This window comes from Cotesia glomerata, linkage group LG3 (assembly GCF_020080835.1).
Source record: "Cotesia glomerata isolate CgM1 linkage group LG3, MPM_Cglom_v2.3, whole genome shotgun sequence".
Taxonomy (NCBI): Eukaryota; Metazoa; Arthropoda; class Insecta; order Hymenoptera; family Braconidae; genus Cotesia; species Cotesia glomerata.
Window position 1 is genome coordinate 10,805,455 of NC_058160.1, and position 25,654 is coordinate 10,831,108.

The 25,654-nt window shown below is 31.4% G+C and overlaps 4 protein-coding genes and 1 long non-coding RNA gene across 6 annotated transcripts; 1 reads left to right on the plus strand and 4 right to left on the minus strand.

Annotated features, from left to right (window-relative positions):
- Window positions 1-589: 589 nt before the first annotated feature.
- On the minus strand, window positions 590-1,369 carry LOC123261575. The gene is made up of 2 exons (XR_006508690.1): window positions 1,164-1,369; window positions 590-724 (listed from the first exon to the last, which is right to left on the minus strand). It is a non-coding gene; the product is annotated as an uncharacterized LOC123261575 (long non-coding RNA).
- Window positions 1,370-1,600: 231 nt separating this feature from the next.
- Window positions 1,601-10,150, plus strand: LOC123260959 (protein Mpv17). Of its 2 annotated transcripts, XM_044722367.1 has the most exons (5): window positions 1,601-1,757; window positions 1,980-2,146; window positions 2,212-2,327; window positions 2,571-2,792; window positions 9,801-10,150. In XM_044722367.1, exons 2-5 carry the CDS (start codon window positions 2,074-2,076, stop codon window positions 9,951-9,953), a joined length of 564 nt encoding a protein of 187 aa, XP_044578302.1. In that variant the 5' UTR covers window positions 1,601-1,757; window positions 1,980-2,073; the 3' UTR covers window positions 9,954-10,150. The 2 variants fall into 2 exon arrangements, with proteins under 2 accessions (XP_044578302.1, XP_044578301.1); XM_044722366.1 differs by lacking the exon at window positions 1,601-1,757 and having other exon boundaries at window positions 1,868-2,146.
- Window positions 10,151-11,665: 1,515 nt separating this feature from the next.
- LOC123260661 (glutamate--cysteine ligase-like) lies at window positions 11,666-15,196 on the minus strand. The gene is made up of 7 exons (XM_044721897.1): window positions 15,031-15,196; window positions 14,436-14,591; window positions 14,182-14,291; window positions 13,929-14,114; window positions 13,690-13,862; window positions 13,391-13,608; window positions 11,666-12,743 (listed from the first exon to the last, which is right to left on the minus strand). The coding sequence occupies exons 2-7, from the start codon at window positions 14,583-14,585 to the stop codon at window positions 11,724-11,726; spliced, it is 1,857 nt and encodes a 618-aa protein (XP_044577832.1). The 5' UTR covers window positions 14,586-14,591; window positions 15,031-15,196; the 3' UTR covers window positions 11,666-11,723.
- Window positions 15,197-16,998: 1,802 nt separating this feature from the next.
- On the minus strand, window positions 16,999-21,388 carry LOC123260731 (glutamate--cysteine ligase catalytic subunit-like). The gene is made up of 7 exons (XM_044722005.1): window positions 20,833-21,388; window positions 20,020-20,129; window positions 19,748-19,933; window positions 18,868-19,040; window positions 18,592-18,809; window positions 18,120-18,488; window positions 16,999-17,734 (listed from the first exon to the last, which is right to left on the minus strand). The coding sequence occupies exons 1-7, from the start codon at window positions 20,980-20,982 to the stop codon at window positions 17,024-17,026; spliced, it is 1,917 nt and encodes a 638-aa protein (XP_044577940.1). The 5' UTR covers window positions 20,983-21,388; the 3' UTR covers window positions 16,999-17,023.
- A 1,557-nt stretch (window positions 21,389-22,945) lies between these two features.
- On the minus strand, window positions 22,946-25,651 carry LOC123261089 (60S acidic ribosomal protein P0). The gene is made up of 5 exons (XM_044722578.1): window positions 25,588-25,651; window positions 25,028-25,122; window positions 23,957-24,367; window positions 23,542-23,886; window positions 22,946-23,169 (listed from the first exon to the last, which is right to left on the minus strand). The coding sequence occupies exons 2-5, from the start codon at window positions 25,079-25,081 to the stop codon at window positions 23,029-23,031; spliced, it is 951 nt and encodes a 316-aa protein (XP_044578513.1). The 5' UTR covers window positions 25,082-25,122; window positions 25,588-25,651; the 3' UTR covers window positions 22,946-23,028.
- Window positions 25,652-25,654: the final 3 nt, after the last annotated feature.

A 25,654-nucleotide genomic window follows, 5' to 3' on the forward strand; every position in this document is an offset into this window, starting at 1 on the left:
ATTTATGGTAAACGCATTAATACCGAGAATTTACGGTATTTCAAAAACCGCGAGGGTTAGAGGAAGAAGCGAGAGAACGTGTAAGCCATTAGGGAAGAACGCCGTCAACAGTAATCAAGAAATCAAAAAAAAAAAAAAAAAAAACGAAAAAAATAACTAAAATTATTAATGTTTATAACATAAATTTTCAATAATCTGGCAAATGGTCACATTTAATAGTGTTCTTTACTGAAAATAATATGTATTTAATTTGATTATTTTTTTGACAGAATATATTTATAATAATAAAATATCAAATTAAAATAGTTTTATTTTTTTGAAAAAATTACACACTGAAGGAGGAGTTAATATATAATTATAAACAAAAGTTTGATCTAAATACTCAAACAAGTTCTTCTTGCTTGAAACCTGTAAAATTTTTATTTATAAAATTAAAATAAAAATATTTTATTCAAATTAATTTTATATTTGAACAACAAATGATTGTAATAATTTTTTTTTGTGACTAAAAAAAATCAAATATGATTCAATGGTCCTCCTCTCACTGGATCTTCATCCGGGATTATTCCTGCCCAGATCGAGTTGTTTTGCCGCCTCTCCGTAGCTCCAGGTTGCAATCTGGTCTGGTCAGTATTTTCGATTCGCAGCAGAAAGTGTCTATTGTGCTGGCGAGAGAACAAGTAATTGTACAACGCTGTCTTTAGAACACCCAAGTGAAGATCACCTGAAGTTTTGATAATAATAAAGTTAGCCGACATTTTTGATTTTTTTATTTTTCTTAATTTATCAAATTATAACTAAAAAATACTTTTAAAAAATATTTTTAAAAAATTGCACTTATAGTTTTTGAAGTTTTTAACAAATGAAAAAAAATTTTTTTTTCATTTTTTTGTAATAATTTTTTAATAAAAAAAATCATAAAAATTTTTAGATGTCGGCTAACTATTTTCATGAAGTTTTTTTATTAATTGTCATCATCATTTTAATAATTATTGAAAAATGATTGACACTGAAGATGACAGACATTATAAATTTTTTTATAATTTTATAAAATTTGTTATGAAAAAAAATTACATATATGAAAATTAAAAAAAAATTAAGAATAACTTTTTTTATTTAAATTTATTTTTTATAAAATTAAAAAAAAATTGACAGTTGTCAACTAACTTCATTATCATAATAATGTGGCTTGCTGTATATAGCGTCGCTGTTGAATAAATTGAACGAGATGAATGCTGTCAACATATTCTACATCACAATATTTTGAACTTGGTAAGTTTGTTACTTACATATGTTCACCACGTGTTGGTTTGAACTTTTGGCAAATGTATTAAAACTAATTTAGCAGATATTTATTAAATTTTGATAATTTTTTTAACAAATAAATTATGGCAAAAAAATGAAAAAAAAAAAATTAACATGTAGAAATTTTAATAAATTAAAGATGCCATTTTTTAAAAATAGTTTTTTGGAGCACATTTGTTTGTTAAATAAAATTTTAAAGTGACAGCTAAATTAATTTTCACAACAAATGTAATTTATTGCGCTGAGAGTGGCACGTCTATCGACGAGGGCGCTCGAGTGACAGAGACTAGAACAACTCCTGATTTGATCCACAACCTAGCTCACCGAATTGTAGTGCAGTTTGTTGAACTTGGGATGACCTGTATTGCAGTTTTTTATGACCTCAAACTTGAAAGTGTAATTATGACTATTGCCTTAACTATTGTGCCGAGCCGAGTGCTCGAATCAGAAATGTACGCATGCGCAAAATTTACTTAGTGTTCATTGAATAAATTTAAGAATTTTTTAATGAATCAATTATAGCAAAAAAAGTTGTCATGTAAAAATCAAAAAAAAAAAGAAAAATGCAATTTTTTACAAATAATTGTTTGAATCAAATTTGTTTTTAAAAAATTAAAAAATTGTCTAGTGACTATACTAACTTTAACGTCATATTATATAAGACATGTTTATAGTTTAATAAAAAACTTTACAATTCTACTCTGATTATATATATGCGCACTATGTGTTAAACAACTTAACCTCCAAAATAATGAACAAGTAAATAAAATGAGTGGATTTTTTAAATTTTATAAACAACTCTTGGTTAAATACCCATTGGGATTGCAAGCTCTGCAAGCTGGTAATTATAAAATTAATTATTTAAAATTTAATTTTTGATATTTATTGATGTATAAATATTTTTAGGAGCTTTGATGGCTGTTGGAGATCAAATGGCCCAGAATTTAGTTGAGAATCGGAGTTTCAATGACCTAGACTTTATGCGGACGGCTAAATTTTATGCAATTGGATTTTTTATTGGTGTGAGTGTATAGCAATTGTATGATAGTAAAGTTATCTAACTGTCAATTTTTTTTATTTTTATAACAACTCAATAACAAAAAAAGAAATTTCACTAATTTTTTTTTTTTAATTTTCACATGTGGAATATTTCAATTTAATTTTTTTTCATAATAATTGAATTGTTAAAAATTTCTTATGTCAATTAACTTCAGTGTCTTATTGTTATAGTGATACAAAAAATTAATAATAATAATTGAAAGCAGGGTCCATCAACAAGAACGTGGTACGGAGTGCTTGATAAATATATTGGCTCCAAAGGAACAGTAGTTGCTTTAAAAAAAGTTGCTTTTGATCAATTACTGTTTGCTCCGACATTTATCGTCGTTTTGCTAAGCTCAATCGGATTGATGCAAGGCAATGATATCAATGGAATAAAAACTAAGCTGTCTAATGAGTATAAAGATATTCTTATAAACAATTATAAGGTAATTAATATTTATGAAAATTAAATTAGCCGACATCTAAAAATTTTTAGAATTTTTTTTTATTGAAAAAATTATTACAAGAAAATAGAAAAAAAAATTTTCATTTGCGAAAGATTTTAAAAATCGTAAGTGCAATTTTTGAAAAATATTTTTTTTTTTTTTTTTTTTATTTATTTATTTAAGGTCGTTTTTCAACATCAAGGTCATTAACGACCACTGTAGATTACAATAATTTTTAATTAAGTGTTACATGATAGTATAATTTGTAATGAAATGTAATATAAAGTGTACAATAAGTAGTTTTTTTTTTTTTTTTTTTTTTTTTAATAGGACAATTTTTTTGGCAGTGATTTAATTTTTATTTTAGATTTTATTATATAAATTAATTTTTTTCAGAAATTCTATAGTTTTTAAGATCCCTCCCCGTGTATTTAGACAGTCTTCAATGTTGTTAGGTAGATTTAAGTCGGCTCTGGTCCTCGTTCCAGTGGTGCACTCCAGGAGGATATGTTCGATGGTGAGCTCCTTATTACATTTGTCACACTTACGTTGGTTCTCTTTGTTCAGCATCCATTGATGGGTAATCAGTGTATGGCCGATCCTCAATCGGACAATTTTCACCTGGTCTTTTCTAGAGATGGCGTGGGAGTTGGGATAATGTCAGGTTTATCTGAGTGCGGAGTTTTTTGCCTGTTGATCTGCTTCCTCGTTCCCTTTAAAGCCTTGGTGTCCAGATATCCACACAATTTCCACCACGGTGAGGCGGTTTAGGTTGTGTAGTAAAGTTGATATTTCCATTATCAGTGGTTTCTTTTTTTTTTTCGCTCTTTATGGCCGATAGGGTGGACAGTGAATCAGAGAATATAACTGATTTTCTAATATTTTCTGCGTTACAGATAAGTTGAAGTGCCTTAAGTATAGCTGTAGCTTCACATGTAAAGACAGAGTGGAAGTCTTGTAGTCTAAGTGTGTGTACCTCACTGTTTGTAACGATTACGCAACTAGATTTCCCATCTGCATGTGAGCCATCTGTGTAGTACTGCTGATATTCATGATACTTGTCTTTGAGTTCCAAGAATAAATTATTGTAGATAGTGGATGATGTGGCTTTCCGAGCGTGGTCTGCTAGATCGAGGTTGATAGGTCTGATTAGTTCCTCCCATGGCGGAGGTGTTACTATGTTAGTGGCGGTCCAATTCAGCATATTTGTTTGCTCGGATTCTTAATGGTTGGGGTAGGAATTCCTTTATCTCGTATTCAAGATCTATTATAGAAATTTTGCATACCTGGTTCCTGGCCGGGTTGTCCCGGCGAGTGGAAAGCTTGGTTCGGTATTTTAGGACTAGTTCCTTTCCTTCGGATGGCTAGTGGTTTTTCTCCTGATTCAGCCAGCACGCTATTGGTAGGGCTTGTTTTAAATGCGCCTAAAAAATATCTGAGCGCTGAGTTCTGGATGGATTCTAGTGTTTTCAATTGTCTTGTTGGGGTTGAATCGTATATTATTGATCCATAGTCGAGTTTTGTTCGTACAATGGCTCTGTATGTTCTTAGGAGACACACGGAAAAAAAAATTTCGTTCTGGTAACGTAACTGTAGAGTTACCACAACTATACACAGTTTACTGTTCGTTGTAGAGTTACAGTAACAAAATGTTATTTAGTTCTGATAACTCAATGTTGTTGAGCTCTCAGAGCTCTACGGGATTGTTCTCAGAGCCAAACGGTATAGTTGGGAGCGCTTTACGTTGCGCAGTAGTGGAGTGCGCTGACATATTTCATAACCTTCTAAAATGATAAACAGAATTATTTTGTTACTAATCCATATTATTAAAAATATATGAGGACAATTAAGTTCCCAATTTATTTATTTAAGGAAATAGGTTTTTTTTTTTGTCAAATTGAATTTCGTTAGAACAGTTTTGTATTTATGGTTTTTCAAGGTTCATTTGCAGTGACTGTTAATTTAATTTATTAGTTGAATATATTGTGATAAGTGATAAGTTATCGGAATACATTAAAAAGACCCCATTTAACACAAAATAAAATTTGTTTTCGTTTATTTATATTTTCTTGTGCATATACGGTAGTGATTTTATGTCCAATATTTATTGATATAATTAAGAAAATAAGATAATTTTGTGACGACCATATTTTTATTTTACAAATAATTTTTATTTGTAATGTAAGTTCTATTATTATTTTATTTCTATTATAATACTATTCTTATTTGTTATATACAATTATTGTTGGCAATATAAATTCGTTCTGTCGCATTTATTTATTAAATTATCAATGCTAAATCGTAAAAAAATTATTAATCAGACTGCCAAAAATTTGTTATAGTCTCAGAACGATCCTGTACAGTTGTGAGAGGTAAATAACGTTTAGCTCTCAGAGCTCAACGATGTAGAGTTGCAGGAGCCAAACGGTATTGTTACTATAAGAATATGTTAACCTACTGGAACTTTTTACAACTAACTAACTACTATAGAGTTCCTATAGCAAAATTTTTTTCTCCGTGCAGTCTTTATCCGCACCCCATGACGTAGAGGCCAAGGTTTTTATTTAGTTGTTTCTCTTGTTACAGCTTGTTCTTATGTTCTTGATGTGTTTTTCCCATTTCAATTTCTGGTCAAAGACCATTCCTAAGATCTTCATAGATAAAGTTTTATTTATTTCAGTTCCATCTAGTTGCAGCTTTTTTGTTTCTTTGATCCTGCTTCTTGAGAGAATCATATATTCTGATTTGGATCTGGAGAATTTAAACCCTGAAGTCTCTGACCATTTGTGCAGTTTGTTTAAGGTGTTTTGTACAAGTTCCAAAATAGTGTCTACGTTTTTGCCTTTGACCAAGAGTGTCAAATCGTCTGCAAACATATAGCTTTTTATAGGCTGCTCAATGAGGGAAGGAATATCATTAACTGATACAATAAAGAGTACGACACTTAGGACTGCTCCGATTGGGAGACCGTTCTCAAGAGGGGTAGCTTCAGACAGTACACCTTCCACCCTAACTCTGATGGTTCTCTTACTTAAAAATTTGTGAATAAATGCCAGTACATTGCCGGACAGATTTAAGTCCTCTAGGATTTTTAATACTCGATGAGGCCACGCCATCTCGTACGCCTTTTCTATATCCAAGGCTACAGCAACCACTGAGTTTCCTTGTGCAAACGCATCGCATATCTCACTTTTCATATTTACTAGGTAATCTTGGGTAGATCTGTTTTCTCTGAAGCCGAATTGATAGGCTGATAGTATGTTATGTGATTCTAGGTACCATCTCAACCTTTTACAAATGATTTTTTCTAGGAGTTTGCACATATTGCATGTTAGAGCTATGGTTCTATAACTGTTAGTCTTGGTGGCTGGTTTATTCGGTTTCAGTATTGGGACTATTATTGCCTCTTTCCAGTTGTCAGGGAATACTTGATTTGTCCATATGTGGTTGTAGAGGCTTAAAAGGAACATTAAGCCGTTTACTGGTAGGTTTTTCAGAAGTTGGTTTGGGATATTATCTGGGCCCGCACTAGTTTTCCTGGATAGCGTTAATACTCTGGTTAGTTCGTGCATTCCGATTTCTTTGTTAATAGGGTTGGAGTTGTCCTTAAAATTAAACTCCATTACCGATTCTTGAGCTATTTTGTGTGTTTTGAACGAGTTTGGGTAATTATCCGTTCCAGAGGTGGCAGCAAAAGATTCCGCCAGGATGTTAGCTGTGATTGCAGGCTTGTGTTGTAGCGTACCGTTTGTGCCATCGAGCAATATTCTATTATGTTTGTTATTACCTGAGATTGCTTTAATTTTTTTCCACATTGTTGATGTAGGGGTGTTGTTGTTGATAGAGGAGACGAAGCTTTCCCAAGATTTTCTCCGGCTTTCTTTGAATATTCTACGTGCTTTAGCTCTATTCTTCTTAAATTCAATCTTAAATTTATCATTTGGATCATTAAGTTTATTTTTATTGTACTGTTTTCTGGCGTTTTTAACCTCTTTGAAGGCTGTAGAGCAAGTTTTGTTCCACCAAGGTACTTTTTTTTTTCTTTGCGGTTCCAGCAGACTTGGGAACACATTGGTCGGCCGCTAGTAGGATAATTTTGTTCCAGTGGCTCAGTACAGAGTTAATGGGAGAGTTATCCAGGTTTAAAACTTCTTTTTGTTCAATTATACTCTTGTTTATGATTTCTTGATATCTTGCCTAGTCAGCCTTTTCAAAAATCCATTTTTTAGGTATTGTAGTTGCATTTTCGAGTTCGTCCCTGCTAGTCAGTTAGATACAAATTGGGAAATGGTCACTGTCATAGAGATGATCTAAAACTGACCATTCCAGTAGAGTGTTTAGTCTTGTGGATGCGATTGATAAGTCGATGTTACTAGTTGTGCCATATTGGCTGCTGAAGTGGGTCGCTTGGCCCGTGTTTAGGAGCATTAAGTTGTCTCTGGCGTCGAGCCACTTAGCTATCCTTTTGCCTCTTGGATCATTTGTTTGCGAACCCCAGTATTCGTGGTGGCTGTTGAAATCACCTGCAATCAGTACCGGTGTTGGTAGTTGTTCTACAAGGTTCTGTATATCCTCTTCTATGATCGGGGAGCTGTTGGGAAGATAGATGCTGCAAATTGCCATTTGGTGTGAGAACTTGATTTTTATTGCTACTGCTTCTATGTTGGTGACGAGAGTAACTTGTTTTGGGAGTGAGTGCGGTTTCGCATAGATAGCTACGCCTCCACTCGACCTTGTTGTCTGGATCCTATTTTTGAAAAATTTCTGAAAGTTTGGAAGATTAGCACAGTGGTTGTTTTGGAAGTTAGTTTCCTGAAGACAGAGGATTAGTGGGTCGAGATTGTTAACTAGAAGCTGGATGTTCTCTAGTCGGTTATAGTAACCATTAACGTTCCATTGTACTACGGCCATTTTTAAATATATTTTGTTGGGTTAAGTTGGGGGGGGGGGGGGGTGGATGCTTATGGATCTAATCCCGGTTCCTGCGAATATCTGGATGAAAATTGGACTTTTCGCATTAATCTAGAACATCGGTTTTTCAGTCTGGAGTTCATGCTAGGATATAAACTTTTAGCCATTTCTAACAGCAGATCCGTTCTGGTTGTGTACTCTGCCACTAGTTCATCTAAAATGTATTGACCTTTCGCTGAGTCTATCAAATTCCTAAACTGTGTCAAACTTAGAGGAAAGCTTTCTGGCGGATTTTTGAATTCATTTTTTAAGTCTTCCCAGACTTGTTCATCTGTTCTGATGTCTGTTTTGGGCTTCTTCTTAGTCCCTCTGGGTTTTGGCGTCATCCAGTTACCTTCTAGTTCACTAGCTACGCTGGAGTTGTCAGGTCGACTCTATGGTGCTAGAGTGTGCTCTTTTTTGTCCTTCCGTTTGTGTTGGGGTTAAGGGAGGAGACATGTTTTCCATGGTTTCTGAGCAAGGCCTCGTGACGTTGTCAAAATTATTTGGCAACGCAGGTAAGCTCAAAGATTCGGGGACTAAACTAGACAGACGAACGAACGAGACTTGTAAGGGGGGATAAGTTTTATGGCTCAAACAGGTCTTACGGCTGCACCTCCCCGCATGGGCCCCGCTGGTAACTGGTCGGGTTATTATATTACCGATCAGGCTAACGCAGTCGTTGAATGGGTTGATACAGTTAACTGAGTACGAGGACAGATTGACATTAAATTCAACTCAATTCACATCTGTCCTATGATAGCGTAAATGCTTGAGGGCAGGGTTTTTCCTTGCCGGCAAACTTGGCTGTGTATTTCCTATGTGAGGGTAGGATAGATATACGTGCGTGTATAGCTCTTTTGAGCCCAGGAAACGGCCTCTTCGGAGGTAGGCGAAAGCCTCACCATATATTCTTCTTCCATGGTCATTTTTGTTTCATTGGGGCTAGCTTGCACCGTGGGGCTTCCGCTGGATGGAGGTCGGGAGTGAATCTTGAAGGAGCCATCGACGTTCACTGGGTTAGGTGTGGGTGTTGTCTGCGAGAGTGGTTTCGCGATAGGTGCCGTCTGAGGTGGCAGATTATTGTTGTCAATATCGCTAGTAGTACGGTAAGATTCGGGGGTGTCTTTATTGTTAGCGTTTGGGCATTGTTTAGCAATGTGTCCTTCTTGTTTACAAAGAAAGCATGTCATCGTGTCCGTTGTTAAATAAATCCAATACTTCGTTTCTTCGAAAGTGATTTGTAATGACTCCGGAATTTTATTAACATCATCAGGGATTACATATAATTGCCTTCTGAAGCTTAGTATGTGGTTAAATCCTGGTTCTGTTAGTCCGGCTCGAAGGAATGTTATCGGTGAGGCAGGGATAATGTTAAGCTCTTTTAGTTTGTCTATGAGCACGTGGTGGGGGATGACTGGGCAAACATTTGATAGTATTATTCTTTTATTCCTGGTAATTAGTGGTCTTATTGGTACTAGTTGATCGTGTATTTTAATTACTTTGTGTTTGTCTACAAGTTCATCTGCTAATTCCTTTGTGGCAACGTAAACACAAACGCGGTTGTTGACGATTCTTGAGATGAATCTTATTAGTACTGGGGGTATGACTTTGGCCAGAGCTTGAGTGTAGTCCTTCAACTGTGTGTTGTCTAATACATCTATGATAATGGCCTGATCTTTCTTTGGGAAGCAATCAGCCTGGGCAACGTTGGAGTAGCTTGGGGAACTTTGGATCGGTGGGGTCTGGAGGCTCGCCATCCTGGCCTTGGTTATCTCTAGGTAGAGATTTGGCTAGAGTGGCTTACACGAGCACTAACAGGGTAACTTCACAGCACTTTTGCGCCAAAATCTTAACTGTTAGCACACACGAACTCAATATACACTCGAAACACGTCTGCACTAGACGACGGTTGGGTCGAGACTGAAAATATTTTTTGTTCTATTTTAATTATTAAAAAAAAAAATTTTTAAATAAAAATGTCGGCTAACTTTACTTTTATTCAAAATTAAATAATTAAAATTTCAATTTCATAAACATTTATTTATTTTGATTCAGTTATGGCCAATGGTCCAGTTGGTAAATTTTACATTTGTACCATTACATTATCAAGTACTGTTCGTTCAATCAGTAGCTGTCTTCTGGAATACTTACGTGTCTTTTAGAACCAACAGAGGCGCATTGCATAAAAAAAATAATACAACACAATAATGTACTTGGTGAGATTTTAAAATGTGTGTATAAGTATTACTTTTTATATCAATATTTAAAAAGTTATTTTTGAGATAATTATTTAGGGATTCCGTGCGTTTTCATTCCCTGATAAAACATCCCCGACAAAATATCCTACAGACAAAATATTCCAAAAATAAATATCCCCGGACAGAATATCTTAAATAATTAAATTTGTCAATAAAATAATTCGAAACAATAAATTTGAAAAAATTATCAATTTTATTTTAACACTTATTCATCAAATATCATTTAAACAAATATTCGTAGCACGACTTTACAAAAACTTAAAATATTGGTTATTAGGTAACATTTGTCAGCTATTAAAAAAATGATCATGATTTAATTATCATAAATACAACAAAATGAAATCAGTTGATAAATAACAATGAATACCACAAAATTAATTGTTACCAAAAAATTAATTATCAATAATAATACAAATTACAATATTTTTGAATATTGCATTTGTCAAATTATAAAATAGAATTGGGTTTAATCAATTATCATAATATAATATAAATAGTTAATCAAATATATATATATCTTAATTATTAAAAGAAATGATTTTTAAATATTTCTCAAGAAACTAATCTGGAAGAAAACACATGAGCTTGTTACCGTGTTGTGCTCTTTTAATGACATTAAAGTTAGCAGTCGCTTGACAATTTTTTAATTTCTTTTAATAAATAAATTTTTTCTAAAAAATTGAATTTTTTATTTTTTTAATTTTCTAAATGTCAATTTTTAACTTCCCGCTAAGAAAATTGAAAATTTTCAAAAATCGGGAAGTCATTGGTTTCACCCCGTTTTTCGAAAATCGAGTTTTCAACGGATGTTGACGTTTTAAGGTCCTAGGAAGCCTCTCCGAATGTTTTCTTGATGATGTCCGTACGTCTGTATGTATGTGTGTGTGTGTGTGTACGGCCGTATGTAAACCTCTCATAACTTTTGAACGGCTTGACCGATTTCATCGCGGTTCGCACCATTTGAAAGGGCTTGACTAAACTTAGATTTTAACCATAATTTGGATCGATTCGAACCAATAGATTTTGAGAAATCTCAAACAAACTGCAAAAAAAATTTTTTTTAAATGTTGTTTTTTTGGAATAACTTTTAAACGGCTTGACCGATCAATTCCAAAAACTAATCAGCTCTTAACATAAAAAAAAAACACGTCGATTGCCACCAGCCCGGTCGAAATCGGTTAATTCATTCGTGAGCTATCGTTAACGAAAAAAATCGAAAAAATCGTTTTTTGGGAATTACTTTGAAATTCCTTATTCGATCAATTAAAAGTTCTTTATGAGGCTTTAAAAACTGAGTTAAATGCCACCAACCACGTAAAAATCGGTTCATTCATTCAAAAGTTATTGCGGTTTAAAAATTCGAAAAACAATGTTTTATTCAACTTCTAGCAGATTTTTGAGCTCGGAGAGCTCAAAATGATACGAAAATTATATTTTTGAGCTCGAAGAGCTCAAAAAAGTAATAAATGTAGGTTTGTGCGCTTAAGTATGAAATGAGCGGGAAGTTGCAGGGATGCCTTTAGAGTCAACCTTTTTCCTAATTTTTTTTTCTTATTTTTGTTGACATAATTTATTTGTAAAAAAAATTCTTAAAATTATAAAATATCTGCTAAATTAATTTTCATGCTCTTTTATCATGGATTTTGTGTGATATTTAGTCTCGGGGATATTTTGTCCTTAGGATGTTTTTTTTGGGGGATGAAAACGCGCATTACCTTATTTAGGGTAATTTCTTGAGAACATGAGATCCGAATAAATCTGGACATGTCTGATGGCCACGAGCGATCAGATCGATTTTTTTTAGCAGATCATAGTTAATACGCTCGGAAACAACAGCGTCGTGTTTGTACTCTGGATGAGTGAGTACTTGTTTCCGCATCCACGCAGCGTCGGTCAGAAGTTCTCCCTTGGCTCGCTTGCTAAAAAGATTCAAGAACTGGTCAATGGTCCTCCGAGTCTCAGCGTCGACCTTCATATCATCGACGTAAGAATTCATCAGCGGTATGATGCCTACAAAGTCTTGTTTTCCATTTATAATTTCATCAACCGTAAACTCATCGTACTCTTGATCAATCGGTTGATCTGTTGCATGGGACGTTATGTCTTTATGGAACCACAACTTCTCCGTATTGACAGCGTCGCGTTTCTGCGACCTCATCATGTTGTCCTCGACCTTGCTCAGCGGAATCAAGACATTTAAATTAAAATGAAGAACTATCTTGGCCAGCAAAATTACAAAGCAACACGCAGCTGCGTTTTCAAAGTCTGTCATCTGGATATCCATCGGACGGAACTCGACCCTCCACCCGATATCCGAATTACTCGGTGGTGGCTTGAATCTCATCGATCTCCAAGTCGATCCTTGGATATTTTCAAAACAGGTTGTTTCAGTTTGGTCGTCTACATAAATCTGGGTCGACAAAATTGACACTGGATCTCTCGACATCAGATGAGCGACATGCTGAGCAAGAGCTTTTCCGACTCCATTTTCCATCATAAGGTTCACCCACTTGTCGTCGTAACTCAGAGGAAGATCGTTGTACCGCTGGCCTTCTTCACTGAGGTACCACTCGACGGATCCGTTTCTTCCAGTTCTCATCAACAGTTCTCCAGGCTTTAGAGGCTCCAGACCTCGTTCTCCTCGCGTTCTGTCATCAGTCGCTCCAAGCGACGGTATCCATCGGTTATCAACGTCAGTAAGATAACCGCGAAATATGGGAGCTGCTGCCGTAAGTGCTACCTGTTTTATTATTATTATTATTATTATTATTATTATTATTAATATTTATATAATTAAGAGAATAAGAGAATTTTGTATCCAGGATAGTCATATGATAAAATCGATTTTTTTAGTGAAATTTAGTGTCATTTTGAAGGTCACGATTTGAATTTGTGCCTTTTAAAGGTTTCATATCATTCTCACCGATAGTCAATTTATTATGATAAATATTTAGGCTGCATTCGAAAATGCTCTAGACATATAATTAAGAAATGACCTTGTATCTTGTGAACTATTGACATTTTTAAAGATATAAGCTCATCCCGATGTTACACTAATCGAGACCTTTCATTTGAGTACCTACATCAATTTTTCATGTATTATATATACTTATATATATGAATATATGAAAAATATGTCAAAATGCATGTGGGTACTCAAATGAAAACTCTTGATGAGTGTAACATCGGGATGAGCTTATATTTTTAAAAACGTCAATATTTAATAAAGAACAGTGCAATTTAACAAAAGTCATTATTTAATAAAGCAAAATTTTAATTTTTATAGTTCACAAGTCACGGCAGTCACATAGTGACTGCAAGGTTGCTAGTTATTATTATTATAATTATTATTATTTAATGCTATTTTTTTTTCTTTTTAATATTTACCATTACAGGACAGAATACTGTCAATTGATCGTATAAGACCTGGGCTTCTGTGAGATCTCTACCAAGCAGCGTTGCTTGCAAGCAACAGCCTCCCATTCCGAATCCTGTAGAGTCCATGTAGACATGGTCGTCTTTGGCAAGTCTCTGAGCTTCTCCGTCATCACCCAGAGGCCCAAAATTTTCTCTGAATGGTTTTGGAACATTTTTGTCTCGGAAAACTGACGATAATTATTCGTCAGTAATTAATAATAAGAATATTATTATCAAATAAAAATTAAAAAGAAGAAGAAGAAACTTACTTGGTACATTAATTTCTATTTTTTCTCCTCGACGGAGCTCTACATTCTCGGTGATTGCATGCCACCTTCTGTGGCCCTGAAAAAGAGTTCCTTCTTGGACAAACAAACTTCTGATGGGCCCAGAGTGAGGCGTTGGCTTGCCAGGAGGCTCGCTAGAATTAGAACAGCCCAATCTGGAATAAAAATTGAAATTAACTTTCTTAACTCTATTTTTACTACAAAAGTTTATTCGTAAAAACCTTGGGAATGAAGTTATTGTTATTAGCCTTTCTCCAGGCTTGAGAAATTCCATCGCCTCGACTCGACGATGCAACATATTTTCCTCAACATTATTGAAATCTTTTAATGATGCACCGAACGGTTTTCCCGGAGTTGATTCTATTTGATAAGAACTGAACTCTGGCCTCCATAGACACTCCACTGACCTGAAGATAAATGTCTCCGTGAGTAAAAATTTAAAAGTTAATCTTGAGATTAAAAGAAAAAACATACTCAGGAGACTCATTTTCTTTTTTGTTTAATTCAACAATCAGTTTGTGGGATACTAAATTTAATTTTGCCGATGTTTCCAAGTCGTCAAACTTAACTATTGTGTATTCAATCTGAAAAATTAATTATATTAATTTAAATTGCAAATTAACGCGTAATTTACATTAAGAAGAATATACATTAATTTTTTAATTTACTGTCAACTTTGTGACGCAGATGGTTAATTTTTTTTTAATTAAATTGAATTGAATTAGTACCTCATCGCCCCATTTGAAGTCATTATCTTGTTTGTCCTTGCATCTTTTGTACAAATTGATAAATTGAATGATTCCATGCTCACGAACGTAGTCCTTTATTTTTTTTATTTCTTCCCAAGTTAGTACTTTACCTTCTGTGAGTTGTCCCATATTTTTCTAGATTTAAAAAATAATAATCAAGTACATATTACATTAGCACACTTGTTGATTGAAATTAATACTCCAATATGTAAATAAATATTGTAATTTTATTATGTTAAAGTTAGCCGACATTTTTTATTTATTAAATTAGAAACAAAAAATATTTTTAAAAAATTGCAATTATAATTTTTTACAAATAAAAATTTTTTTCAATAAAAAAAAATTCTAGTAACTTTTTAATGTCAGTTAACTTATTTTTCATAATTTTATAATATTAAAGTTAGCCGAAATTTCGATTTTTTTTTTATTTATTCAATTAGAACTCAAAAATATTTTCAAAAAATTGCACTTATAATTTTTTATAAATAAAATTTTTTTTTAATAATTAAAAAAAAAAATTATTAAATGTCGGCTAACTTAATTTTTTTAATAATAATTTTTCAAATCGACTTACTCTGACCGCTGACACACTATAACTGAGTCAGATACCAGTCGTCGACTGTCACTTTATGCTGCGAAGAATTTGCAATTATCAAGCAGTAGCAGGAAAATTAGTATGCGCATAGTAAAAATCTTAACTTGACTATCTTAATCCTAGTCACTGATAAACTATTTTTAAATGAATTTTAATTGTAAATATCTAAAAAACTGCTGAGTAATTTTCTATAAATATAATATTTATCAAAAGAAAAATTATTTGTTAAAACTTAAATATCGGTCAGAGAATAATTATTTTCACGCATAACTCAGATGAAATTGTTACGTAACTAAGCGTTTACCTTTTTATAGATCTACGTAGCAATAGTGAATAATTTAAAAGGCATGCAAATTTATTTATTGTCGTTAAAGTTTATTTAATAATAATTTAACGTAATTTAAAACTGGGTACTCATTCAATCATCGAGAATTTAAGTATGTAAATTTAATTTAAAGTTGTGATCTATATATTTTATTTAAACTAAATAATTTATTAAAAATTCCCATATAAATGAAAACTATAATTATATTTTTCTTTTAACAATTAATTAAAAGAAAATAATATATATTTTTATCAATTAAGTTAAAAGGTTATCATTATTAATACCACTCTTATTTTAATTTATAAATGCATTTTTTTCATATTTATTTTATACATATTTATATAAAAAAATTATAGCCATTAATTCAAATAATTTTTAATTAAAATCCCAAAAAAAAATAAATTTTTTTTGTATAAAAAAATATTCCCATAAGGTAAAAGCCCCAATAGATGATCATGTACCAGTATATGATCACTCCATGTATTTGTATACCTATATTTATGAATATAGATATACAAATACATGGAGTGATCATATACTGGTACGTGATCATTTATTGGGGCTTTTACCTTACAATTTTACATTATTTTTATAAATTTAATAATCGTATAAATTTTTGTAAATTGATTTTTAAAAAATCTGACAATGCTAATAAGTAAATATATAGTATATTACACTATTAGGGCATCACGGCGCGCAGTTCAGAGCTCTCAAACTTCTGCCCGTGTAGTGTATACTATTTTTCTTTATAGCCAGTCGAAAGTACGTAAAATATTTCATGTAATGTATCGAAAAAAAATTGATGCGGGGGGGGGGGGCAGGCATCAAATAAAAAAAAATTAATGTAAAATAAAATAAAAAATAATTAAAAAACATTTTTTTTTTTAATTTTTAGATTAAATAAAACTGAAATTTCTTGAATTCAACAAACATAATAAAGATTATTCTCGGTTAAAAATAGAAAAAACGAGCATATTATCTGAAAATTAACAATAATTAATAAAAATCAAATTAAATTGTTGTTACTGCGTACATTTTTCTAAATAATTCATTAATTAAATAAAGTTGATCCATTTGACACACGTCACTGTCAAACTGAATCTCAGTACAGTACAACCTGGTTATAAGTTACATCGGATGATCTACTCACTCTTACGACAGTTATATTTTTATCTATATCTCTATCTATATATGAAAAATATTTCATGTAAGTAGAAGAAAGAAAGAAATATAACCAAGTTGTATTGTACCATCAATCGTAAATGATCAGCGTAAACAAAACATAGTTAGTAACAAATGACTAATGTCAGTCGCGGTAGCGAAAGCATTTGCCCCCGCTGTTATAGAAGGCGAATGTGTAGCTTAATCAATGCACGAATCTTTAACTTTCTGCCTCGAAATAGGTGCAAAAGATGCGTACTTTCTACCGAGGTATAAAGAAAAATTTTTAAAGTGTATAAGTGTTTAAAAATAATATTTTACAATGCAAAAAAAATAATTAAACTTCCACTGTAACTACTTTATAAATAATGAAAAAATATTTAAGTTTTACGCCCCTGATAATCTAGTTAAAAAATTATTTTTAAATATTTTACAATCAATAATAACTAAATACTGTGTTGAAAAAAAAAAAAAAAACCGAATGAATTAATTGACCAAGTGACATTTCTCAGCGATGGCAATAGCCGCTGGAATAGTTTCGGTAGTTTTCGAAGTAGTGCAGAAGCCCAGTAACTCCGGGCAAGATCTGACTCCCTTCTGGATCTCGTAAGCATTCTTGATAATATCGTAAGTCATAGCTTCGTTGACCACGGAGTCTTTTTTGTACTCTGGATGATTGATGACCTCCTTCCTAATCCAGGCTGCAGTAGTCATCAGCTCACCAGAGGAGCGTTTCCTAATCAGCTTGAGATAGCGCTGGATAGTGCAGTGAGTGTCTGCGTCGACGTTCATGTTGTTCAAGTAGCTGTTGATAAGCGGAATCAGCCCGACAAACACTCCGTCCTTGCCGTTTATTATTTCATTAACAGTGAACTCCCCGTACTGGTCAGTCTCTAAGGCGTTATCTTTCTCGCCTGTCGAAGTGATATCTTTCCGGAACCAGAATTTTTCTTTGTTTACTGCGTCTCGCTTCTCTCCTCGTGTCATGTTCTCGATTACTTTGCTTATGGGTATCAGTAAATTGAGATTGTAGCTGAGAATTACTCGTGACAGCAACACGATGAAACAGACTACCGCTGCGTTCTCAAAATCAGTCATTTGGACGTCGCAAGGTCGGAATTCTACTCGCCATCCGATTGATGAGTTTGGTGGTGGAGGCTTGAAACGCATTGAACGCCAATTTGTTGATTGTAAGTTCTAAAATAAATTATTATAAAATTATTAAATAGAAATGTATCTTAACAAAAATATTCAAAAAAAAAATTTAATTAAAAAATTTTAAATAAAAAAGAAATTTAAAAATATTTCAACAAAAATTTTAAATAAAAAATATTTTGACAAAATTTTTGATAAAAAAGAAACTTAAAAATATTTTAACAAAAATTCTAAATAAAAATATTTAAAAAAATATTTTGACAAAAATTCTAAAAAAAAAAAAGAAATTTAACAATATTTCAGCAAAAATTTTATCGATATAAAAAATATTTTGACAAAATTTTGGATTAAAAGAAATTTTTAAATATTAAATAAAAAATATTTTCACAAAAATTTTAAATAAAAAATAAATTTAAAAAATAATTACCTCAAAATGATCAGTGTCTGTTTCATCATTTTGATCCAACTGCGTAGACATAAGACAAACACAATCCCGAATAAATAAATGAGCAACGTGCTGAGCCAAAAGATGATCAATTCCATTATCAATCAGCTGGTTGTAGACCTCTTTATCATAGAGCAACGGGGTATCATTGTACTTGTCTCCCTGCTCGCTGAGGTAAGACTCGACCGAACCGTATCGCGAGGTCTTGATGATAAACTCTTCGCCTTTGAGTGGTTCAAGTCCGCGTTCACCTCTGGTCCGACAATCCACTGAGTTGGAGACAACAAACCACCGGCTGTCGATGTCGGCAAGGTACCCTCGGTAGACCGGACTGGCAGCAGTAAGAGCCAACTGTTTGAACGTTGAATAAACATTTTTTTACCTGGTTTTAAAATTTTTAGGTTTAACAAATAAACGAAAATTTGAACTTTCGTTTGCGATAGTGAGTACAAACCATTATAGGACACAAAGGCGTCAACTGGTCGTATAAAGTCCTAGCTTCCCGGATGTTACTTGCTTGGAAGGTCACTTGCAAGCAGCAGCAGCCCATTCCGAAGACCATAGCGTCCATGTAGATGTGGTCGTCTTTAGCGACTTTAGCGCTGCTTCCGTCGTCGCCTAAAGCTGATAAATCTTCGCGGAAGGGCTTTGGAGTGTTTTCATCTTTGTAAACTGTAATAGTTTAATTTTATATTTATTTTGAAAAAATATTTTTTATAAAAATACTTACTGGGAACATTTATGATTACTTTTTCACCCCGACGTTGTCTAATATTTGTAGCAAGTGTCTTGAAACGGGGATGACCTGGAAATACAACTTCATCGGAAAGAAATAAACTTCTTTGATATCCAGTGTCTGGTGTTGGGTTTGCTGGTGGTTCTGTTGAGTCAGGACTGCCTAGTCTGTTAATTAAAAAAATTTTTTTTAATCTATATTGTTGAGATAATAAGAAAAATTTTGTTTTCAGGATAGTCATATAATAAAATCGGTTTTTTTAGTGAAATTTAGTGTCATTGCAAAGATCTTGATTTGAATTTGTGCCTTTTCAAGGTTTCATATCATTCTCACCGATAATCAATTTATTATGATAAGTATTTATTTAGGCTACATTCGAAAATGCTCTATCTGTAGACACATAATTAAGAAATGACCTTGTATCTTGTGAACTATTGACATTTTTAAAGATATAATATCATCCTGATGTTATATTTATCGAGACCTTTCATTTGAATATATGAAAAATATATCAAAATGAATGTGGGTACTCAAATGAAAGCTCTTGATGAGTGTAACATCGGGATGAGCTTATATCTTTAGAAACGTCAATATTTGAGAAAGTACAGTGCAATTTAACAAAAGTCATTATTTAATAGAGCAAAATTTTAATTTTTTATAGTTAAGAATTCACAACAGTCACATAGTGACTGCAAGGTTGTTAGTAAATTAATATTGCTATTAATTTTTATTTTAATTTCAAGAATTTCTGAAATATTTTACAGCTTAAAAATTTTAATTTTAATTAATTTAAAAATTTATTATTTTTATTATTGTAAAGACAACTACTGATAAGTGAGCATCAGTTCTATGATAAAAAAAAATAAATTAATACCTCAAAAAATTAGTAAAAGTCATTAATATTTCTTCAGACTTTAATTGTTCCTCAGCTTCCAGTCTTCGGTGTTTCATATTAGCCTCAACAATATTAAAATGAGCCATTAAGCCTCCATACGGCTGTCCTGGAGTCCCTTCAATCATATAAGCTCCGAATTCCGGTCTCCACAAGCATTTTACCGCGCTAAAAAAAAAAATAGATATTTACAAAAATTATTATGACTCGGTAAATTGATCAATTATAATCATTAAAAGATAATCTTTTAATACCTAGGATCAGCCTGCTCCTTTTCATTGAGTTTTAGCATGAGCTCATACGACCTCAGGCTCAATTTAGCCGTTTTCTTTTCATGATTTAGCTTCACCAGCATATACTCGACCTTGAAAAAAAAAAGGACATTAATCTACAATTTACATGCCAACTAAATCTAATTTGTCAGAGTCATTAGCTTGATTAATATTAATTGGTTGAGGAAATAAAAATTGCGGTCTAAATATCAACAATTACATGGTAATTTTTATTTCTAACATCAACGTGACTCATCACTAAAATCAAATTTTTTTTATTAAAAGTTTAAATAGTGACTTGGCTATATTTTACTGATAAACACACATTGTTATATAAGTTATGAAATTTTATTGCTCAACAGTATGCAAATTTATAAATTATTGCTCCAATAAATTTTTAAATAAGTGAAATTATTTAATTAACTCACTTGAACTTTTTTTTTTTTCTACAACACTACTATATTATTTACTTTGACTTTATTATCTCATATCGATTGCATTCTAAAGAAAAAAAAATATATATTATGATAACAATTTATTTCTAAGAATTTCAAATCAATAAACTTCTAAGAATATTTTTATTTTTTTGTTTATTTTATTAAATTTATTTATCTCCATAAAATAATTTATTATTATTTTTTATACCATTAATTAGTTTACTTTTCACACTAAAAAAATGACATTCAATAAATACTTGTCAATTTTTTATTAACAATCACTAAAACAAAAATCAATTAATCATATTGAATAAAAATAATAAAAAAAGGAGTAAAAACAATAATAAAAAAACATTACCTCATCACCCCACTTAAGTACATCACCCTCTCGGTCTCTCAATTTTTTATACAAATTTATAAACTGAATTATTCCATGTTTTCTCACGTGTTTAGAAAGTTTTTTTGTTTCTTCCCAACTAATAGGATGACCTTCGGTTAGCAAACCCATGCCTTTTATTTATAATAATAATACAGTAAATTTTTAGCTTAAGTTCCAGCCGAGTGACTACCTCGGACAAGTTATTAATAACTGAAATAAACGGCTTATTGAATAGCAGTAACAACTAATATAAAACTTCAATACAAATAATGATGAACACTCTGGTAAATCCAATTGTTAACTGGCAGTGGTTATAGATTGTAGTTGGCTCGATGTAAACTATCGACTAACTTCCATTTCCTACTACGTGTAAATATATATATTTATATAAAATAGTCCCATGATCACCCTGATAGCCATCCAATTATAAAAGTTAACGTTAAATTGCAATCCAACTTTTATACAATCTAGAGCTGGAAATTGACTTTAACTTTTATCAAAATGTTGTAGTGTAAAAGTCTTGATGTGAACTTTTAGTGAAGTTGGACAAAATGAGTGAAAATACTCATTGATATGGCAGATTATCAGAATTTGTCTCTTTTTTACATCGGTAGATAATTTATCGGTAAAAAAACGAAGCACAGTAAAAATTTTTTACTACTGACGTGACAAAAAAATCAATAATTCATGGTTAAACCGGCGTTTTTAGTCACTTATACCTGACACAATATTTCTATAATGTATAAAATGTAAAATTGTATTTGCAATTATGAATATAAAGTGAGTGAATTGAATTAATTTAATAGTTTTTTGTTTTTAGCTATGACATTGAAGTTAGCAATCACTTGACTATTTTGTAATTTTTTTTTAACAAATAAATTTGTTCCAAAAAATTATTTATAAAAAATTGCATTTTTAATTTTTATAAATTTCTACATGTCTATTTTTTTTTCTAATTATTTTTTACCATAATTTACTTGTTAAAAAAAAATTCCTAAAATTATCAAATGTCAGCTAAATTAATTTTCATTTTTAGCTTTAAAAATGTAAAAAAATGTTTTAATAATTTATTAATAAAAATAAATATCTGAAATTATGTGATGTTTAATTTTCTTGAATATAGAAATACTCTGAAACCTTTTATAAAATTATTTACAAAGTATTAAAATTTTTTTTATCGTCCTATTATTTTTCATTAATTTTTTATAAGAAGTGATTGACAATTAACTTGCAAAAAACTTTTTTAAATCATGGTTTGCTAATCAACTTGAAGGTCCAAATAAATATAACTTAAAGTAACATTAATTTTTCTATGAATTTTACAGTAATTTTTTATTAAAAAATCATTCTAACTTAACAATAACTTTTTTATAGATTAAAAGTTGGTTAAAACTTGGATTCAAATTGCGGCAGTAGATTAACGTTAAGTTACTATACAACTTCAACACAAATTGTATATAACTTTTACTGTACAAGTTTTAGAGTGAACTTAACGTTAACTTTGACTATGGAGGGTAGAGATATCTCTACCCTCCATAACTTTGACCAAACTTTCTGTACTACAAGTATTTTTATATAGTAAGTGTGGCTATCAGGGGCACTTGCGATAAATTTACTACTTTATCGGCGCCATGACTATTTTAAACTTATCACTATAATTGATAAGAATTACGGAAGAGATAAGTCTTAATAAATTAAAATTTAATTTTTTTGTGTAATGTCTTAAGATTTTTTTTTTAATTATAAGATTAGATAAAAGAATAAATAAAAATTAAGTTAGCCATCTGAAAATTTTTTTTCATTAAAAAAATTGTAAAAGAATAAAAAAAAAAATTTCATTTGTGAAAAATTGTAAATGCAATTTTTAAAAAATATTTTTTTGTTCTAATTTAATTGTTAAGAATTTTTTTAATTAAAAAAATTATAAAAAAATTTCCATTTGTAAAAAATTGTAAGTGCAATTTAAAAAAAATATTTTTTTGTTCTAATTTAATAAATGAAAAATAAAATTAAAAACGTCTGTTAACTTAATTTTCATAAAGTATAAAGATATAAACTTAAATTGGGAAGAATGATTAAAAAAATATAATTTTTTTTTAAATGAAAGTTGGATTTATTAGACGCTGGTAAAAAATCATCAGCAACAAATCATGTACATCCTCAATAACTTTGGGCTTAGTCAAAAAGACCGAAACCCATGTCATCATCCTCGGATTCAGAGTCTTCTTTCTTTTCTTCCTTCTTATCAGCTGCTGGGGCAGCAGCAACGGTTGTGGCTGCTGGAGCGGCGGCGACGGCAGTGAATTTGCTCGGGTCCTGAATTAACAAAATTAAATTAATATAATTTTTTGCCTTCAAAAGTTGGAAAAAATTTTGGCTTTCATGGTTTTGGATAAAATTTCTATTTTACCTTTTTTTTTATATATATATTTTTTTGAAAAGTACATAAAAAAACGAACAATTTAGAAAAAAAAAATTGAATATCACAATTTTCTAAAAAATTTATAAATTTTTTTGAAAATTTGTTAAAATTGTGATATTCAACTTTTTTTTTTTTTTAATTGTTCATTTTTTTGTATTTAAATTTCGTTGAAAAAAATAAAAATTAAAATGGTTAACCCCACTTGTAAATATTTACCAAAAAATTAAATTATCAAAAACTTAAAGGAAAGTTTTTGGAGTATGTACCTTGATGTATTCCTTGATGGTCTTGGCTTCCTCGAATTCGACGTCGGTGACGGCGGCGAGAGCCAACAAATTCTTGAATCCGTTGACAATGCTGTGAGGAGCACTGGCAATAGTCGGATAGCCGACAGCCAAACAAACCGAAGCCAAGTTGGCGACTCCAGCCATGAATTTCTCCCTCAAGTCCTCGGGCTTGATGTCCAGGATCTCCGGGGCGAAGATGGTACCTGAGTCGTAGACCTGCTCGACCATCAGACCGTATGAGAACGGAGAGATGTTCAACATGTTCAGAAGAGTTGCTTCTGAAGCTCCGACTTTGTCACCGGGTTTCAAGATGTGGACGTCGTTCTAAAAAATATAATTATTACAGTTTGTGACAATGTATTAAAATTATTTTGATAAATTAAAAAAAACTTACGATGATTTCAATGGTACCCTTGGAAATCTTGGTGGGGATACTCAAGGCCTGGAAGAAAGAAGTCTTCTCGGGACCTAGACCGGTGTTTTGGGCCGGAATGATGACACTGAGAGGCGCGATGGCACCAGCACGAGCTGGAGCTCGGACTTTGTTCTCCAGAAGCTTGTCACGGACCTCAACAAGGTCGCTGCGGGTGAAGACGAAGCCGACGTTTCCGCGAATGTGGGGAAGAAGCTTCTCTAAAGCTGCGTTGCGCTCAATGTGACCGCGGATGGCTTTGCGCATCATGGTGTTCTTTCCCATGAGTACCACTGCGGTTCCACGCAGGGACATACGGATCTGCTGCATCTGCTTTGAACCAACATTGTCTGCGCCCACGATGAAACATTTTGGGTAATCGTCCAACAATTGCTGTGATTAAAATATACAATTAGCCGTGTTTTTATGATATTAAAGTTAGAATTCATCTGACCATTTTTTAGCCGTTAAATTTGTTTGAACAATTTCATTGTTTATTTTTTAAAAATTCTACATATCAATCTTTTTTTGTAATTTAATTGTAACAAAAATTATCGAATATCTATTAAATTCATTTTAATTAATTTGATAGTTTTTTTTTAGCAATTAAATTCGTTCCGAAAAATCATTTCTAAAAGATAGGATTTTTAATTTTATAAAAATTCTGCATGTAAATTGTTTTTCAATAACTTAATTAGAACAAAAATTATCAAATATCTACTAAATTAATTTTCATTTATTTTCTAGTTTTTTTATTTTTCAACAAAAAAATTTGTTCTAAAAAATTATTTTTAAAAAATAGCATTTTTAATTTTTTGGAATTTCAAAACGTTAATTTTTTTTCCATTATTTATTTCTTACATAAATTATTAAACATCAGCCAAGTTCATTTTTAACCATTTTTTTAGTTTTTTTTTTTTTTTTACAAAAAAATTTGTTCTAAAAAATTATTTTAAAAAGTTGCATTTTTCATTTTTTAAAAGCTCTACATGTCAATTTTTTTTTTACATATTTTTAATAAAATCAATTTTTTTTTAATTTTTAAATACTTACAATAAGTTTTAAGAAGTAGTTTGACTTCCAGGTTGCTTTGTCCTCCCTACCCATCTTGAGAGTGAGAATAGGGATACCTTACCAGAATTTAAGGACTGAAAATATAATTAATAAATGAATACATTATTTTCTATTTTATTTATTAGCAAGTAAATAAATAAATAATTAATTAATTTTATTAATTATTGAGATTCAGACAGCACTTCAGCGCGTTTTTCCACTTCAATGCCGGCACGTAGTGGGTTCAGCTATTTCTAGCTTCTACATGACTGATCGACATATCAGACGCGTGAATTTATCATCATTATAAACAATAATTTTTTTTTTCATTATTATATATCATATTAATTAAATTTAAAAAACTCATTTTCAACCACATGGCCAGTTAACCTCAATAAATTTATTTAATCACAAAAATACATAATTAAATAAAAAAAATATTCAATTTTTTTAGCAAATAATTGCACAAAATTGTATTGAGTTTTTTTTTAGAGTAATTATTTTTTAATAACAATTATTAATTGTTTGTAAATAATTAAAAATAATCGAACACAACTTACCTCAGCAAAGTAAACGGGCGTAATGAAAGAGGAAAAGGAAACGTGGCCAAGCTTGAACTTTTAGTTT

Excerpts from the sequence above, each read along its gene's own strand:
- LOC123261089 (XM_044722578.1), bottom strand. The coding sequence starts at position 25,081 with ATGGGTAGGGAGGACAAAGCAACCTGGAAGTCAAACTACTTCTTAAAA. Across the intron at positions 24,368-25,027 it reads ACTACTTCTTAAAACTTATT|CAATTGTTGGACGATTACCC; the intron begins GTAAGTATTTAA and ends TTTTAATCACAG. Across the intron at positions 23,170-23,541 it reads CCATCAAGGAATACATCAAG|GACCCGAGCAAATTCACTGC; the intron begins GTACATACTCCA and ends TTGTTAATTCAG.
- LOC123260731 (XM_044722005.1), bottom strand. The coding sequence starts at position 20,982 with ATGGGTTTGCTAACCGAAGGTCATCCTATTAGTTGGGAAGAAACAAAA. Across the intron at positions 20,130-20,832 it reads TACTTAAGTGGGGTGATGAG|GTCGAGTATATGCTGGTGAA; the intron begins GTAATGTTTTTT and ends TTTTTTTTCAAG. Across the intron at positions 19,041-19,747 it reads ACTTTTACTAATTTTTTGAG|ACTAGGCAGTCCTGACTCAA; the intron begins GTATTAATTTAT and ends TTTAATTAACAG.
- LOC123260959 (XM_044722367.1), top strand. The coding sequence starts at position 2,074 with ATGAGTGGATTTTTTAAATTTTATAAACAACTCTTGGTTAAATACCCA. Across the intron at positions 2,147-2,211 it reads ATTGCAAGCTCTGCAAGCTG|GAGCTTTGATGGCTGTTGGA; the intron begins GTAATTATAAAA and ends AAATATTTTTAG. Across the intron at positions 2,328-2,570 it reads CAATTGGATTTTTTATTGGT|GGTCCATCAACAAGAACGTG; the intron begins GTGAGTGTATAG and ends AATTGAAAGCAG.
- LOC123260661 (XM_044721897.1), bottom strand. The coding sequence starts at position 14,585 with ATGGGACAACTCACAGAAGGTAAAGTACTAACTTGGGAAGAAATAAAA. Across the intron at positions 13,609-13,689 it reads AATAGAAATTAATGTACCAA|TTTTCCGAGACAAAAATGTT; the intron begins GTAAGTTTCTTC and ends AATTATCGTCAG. Across the intron at positions 12,744-13,390 it reads CAGTATTCTGTCCTGTAATG|GTAGCACTTACGGCAGCAGC; the intron begins GTAAATATTAAA and ends ATAATAAAACAG.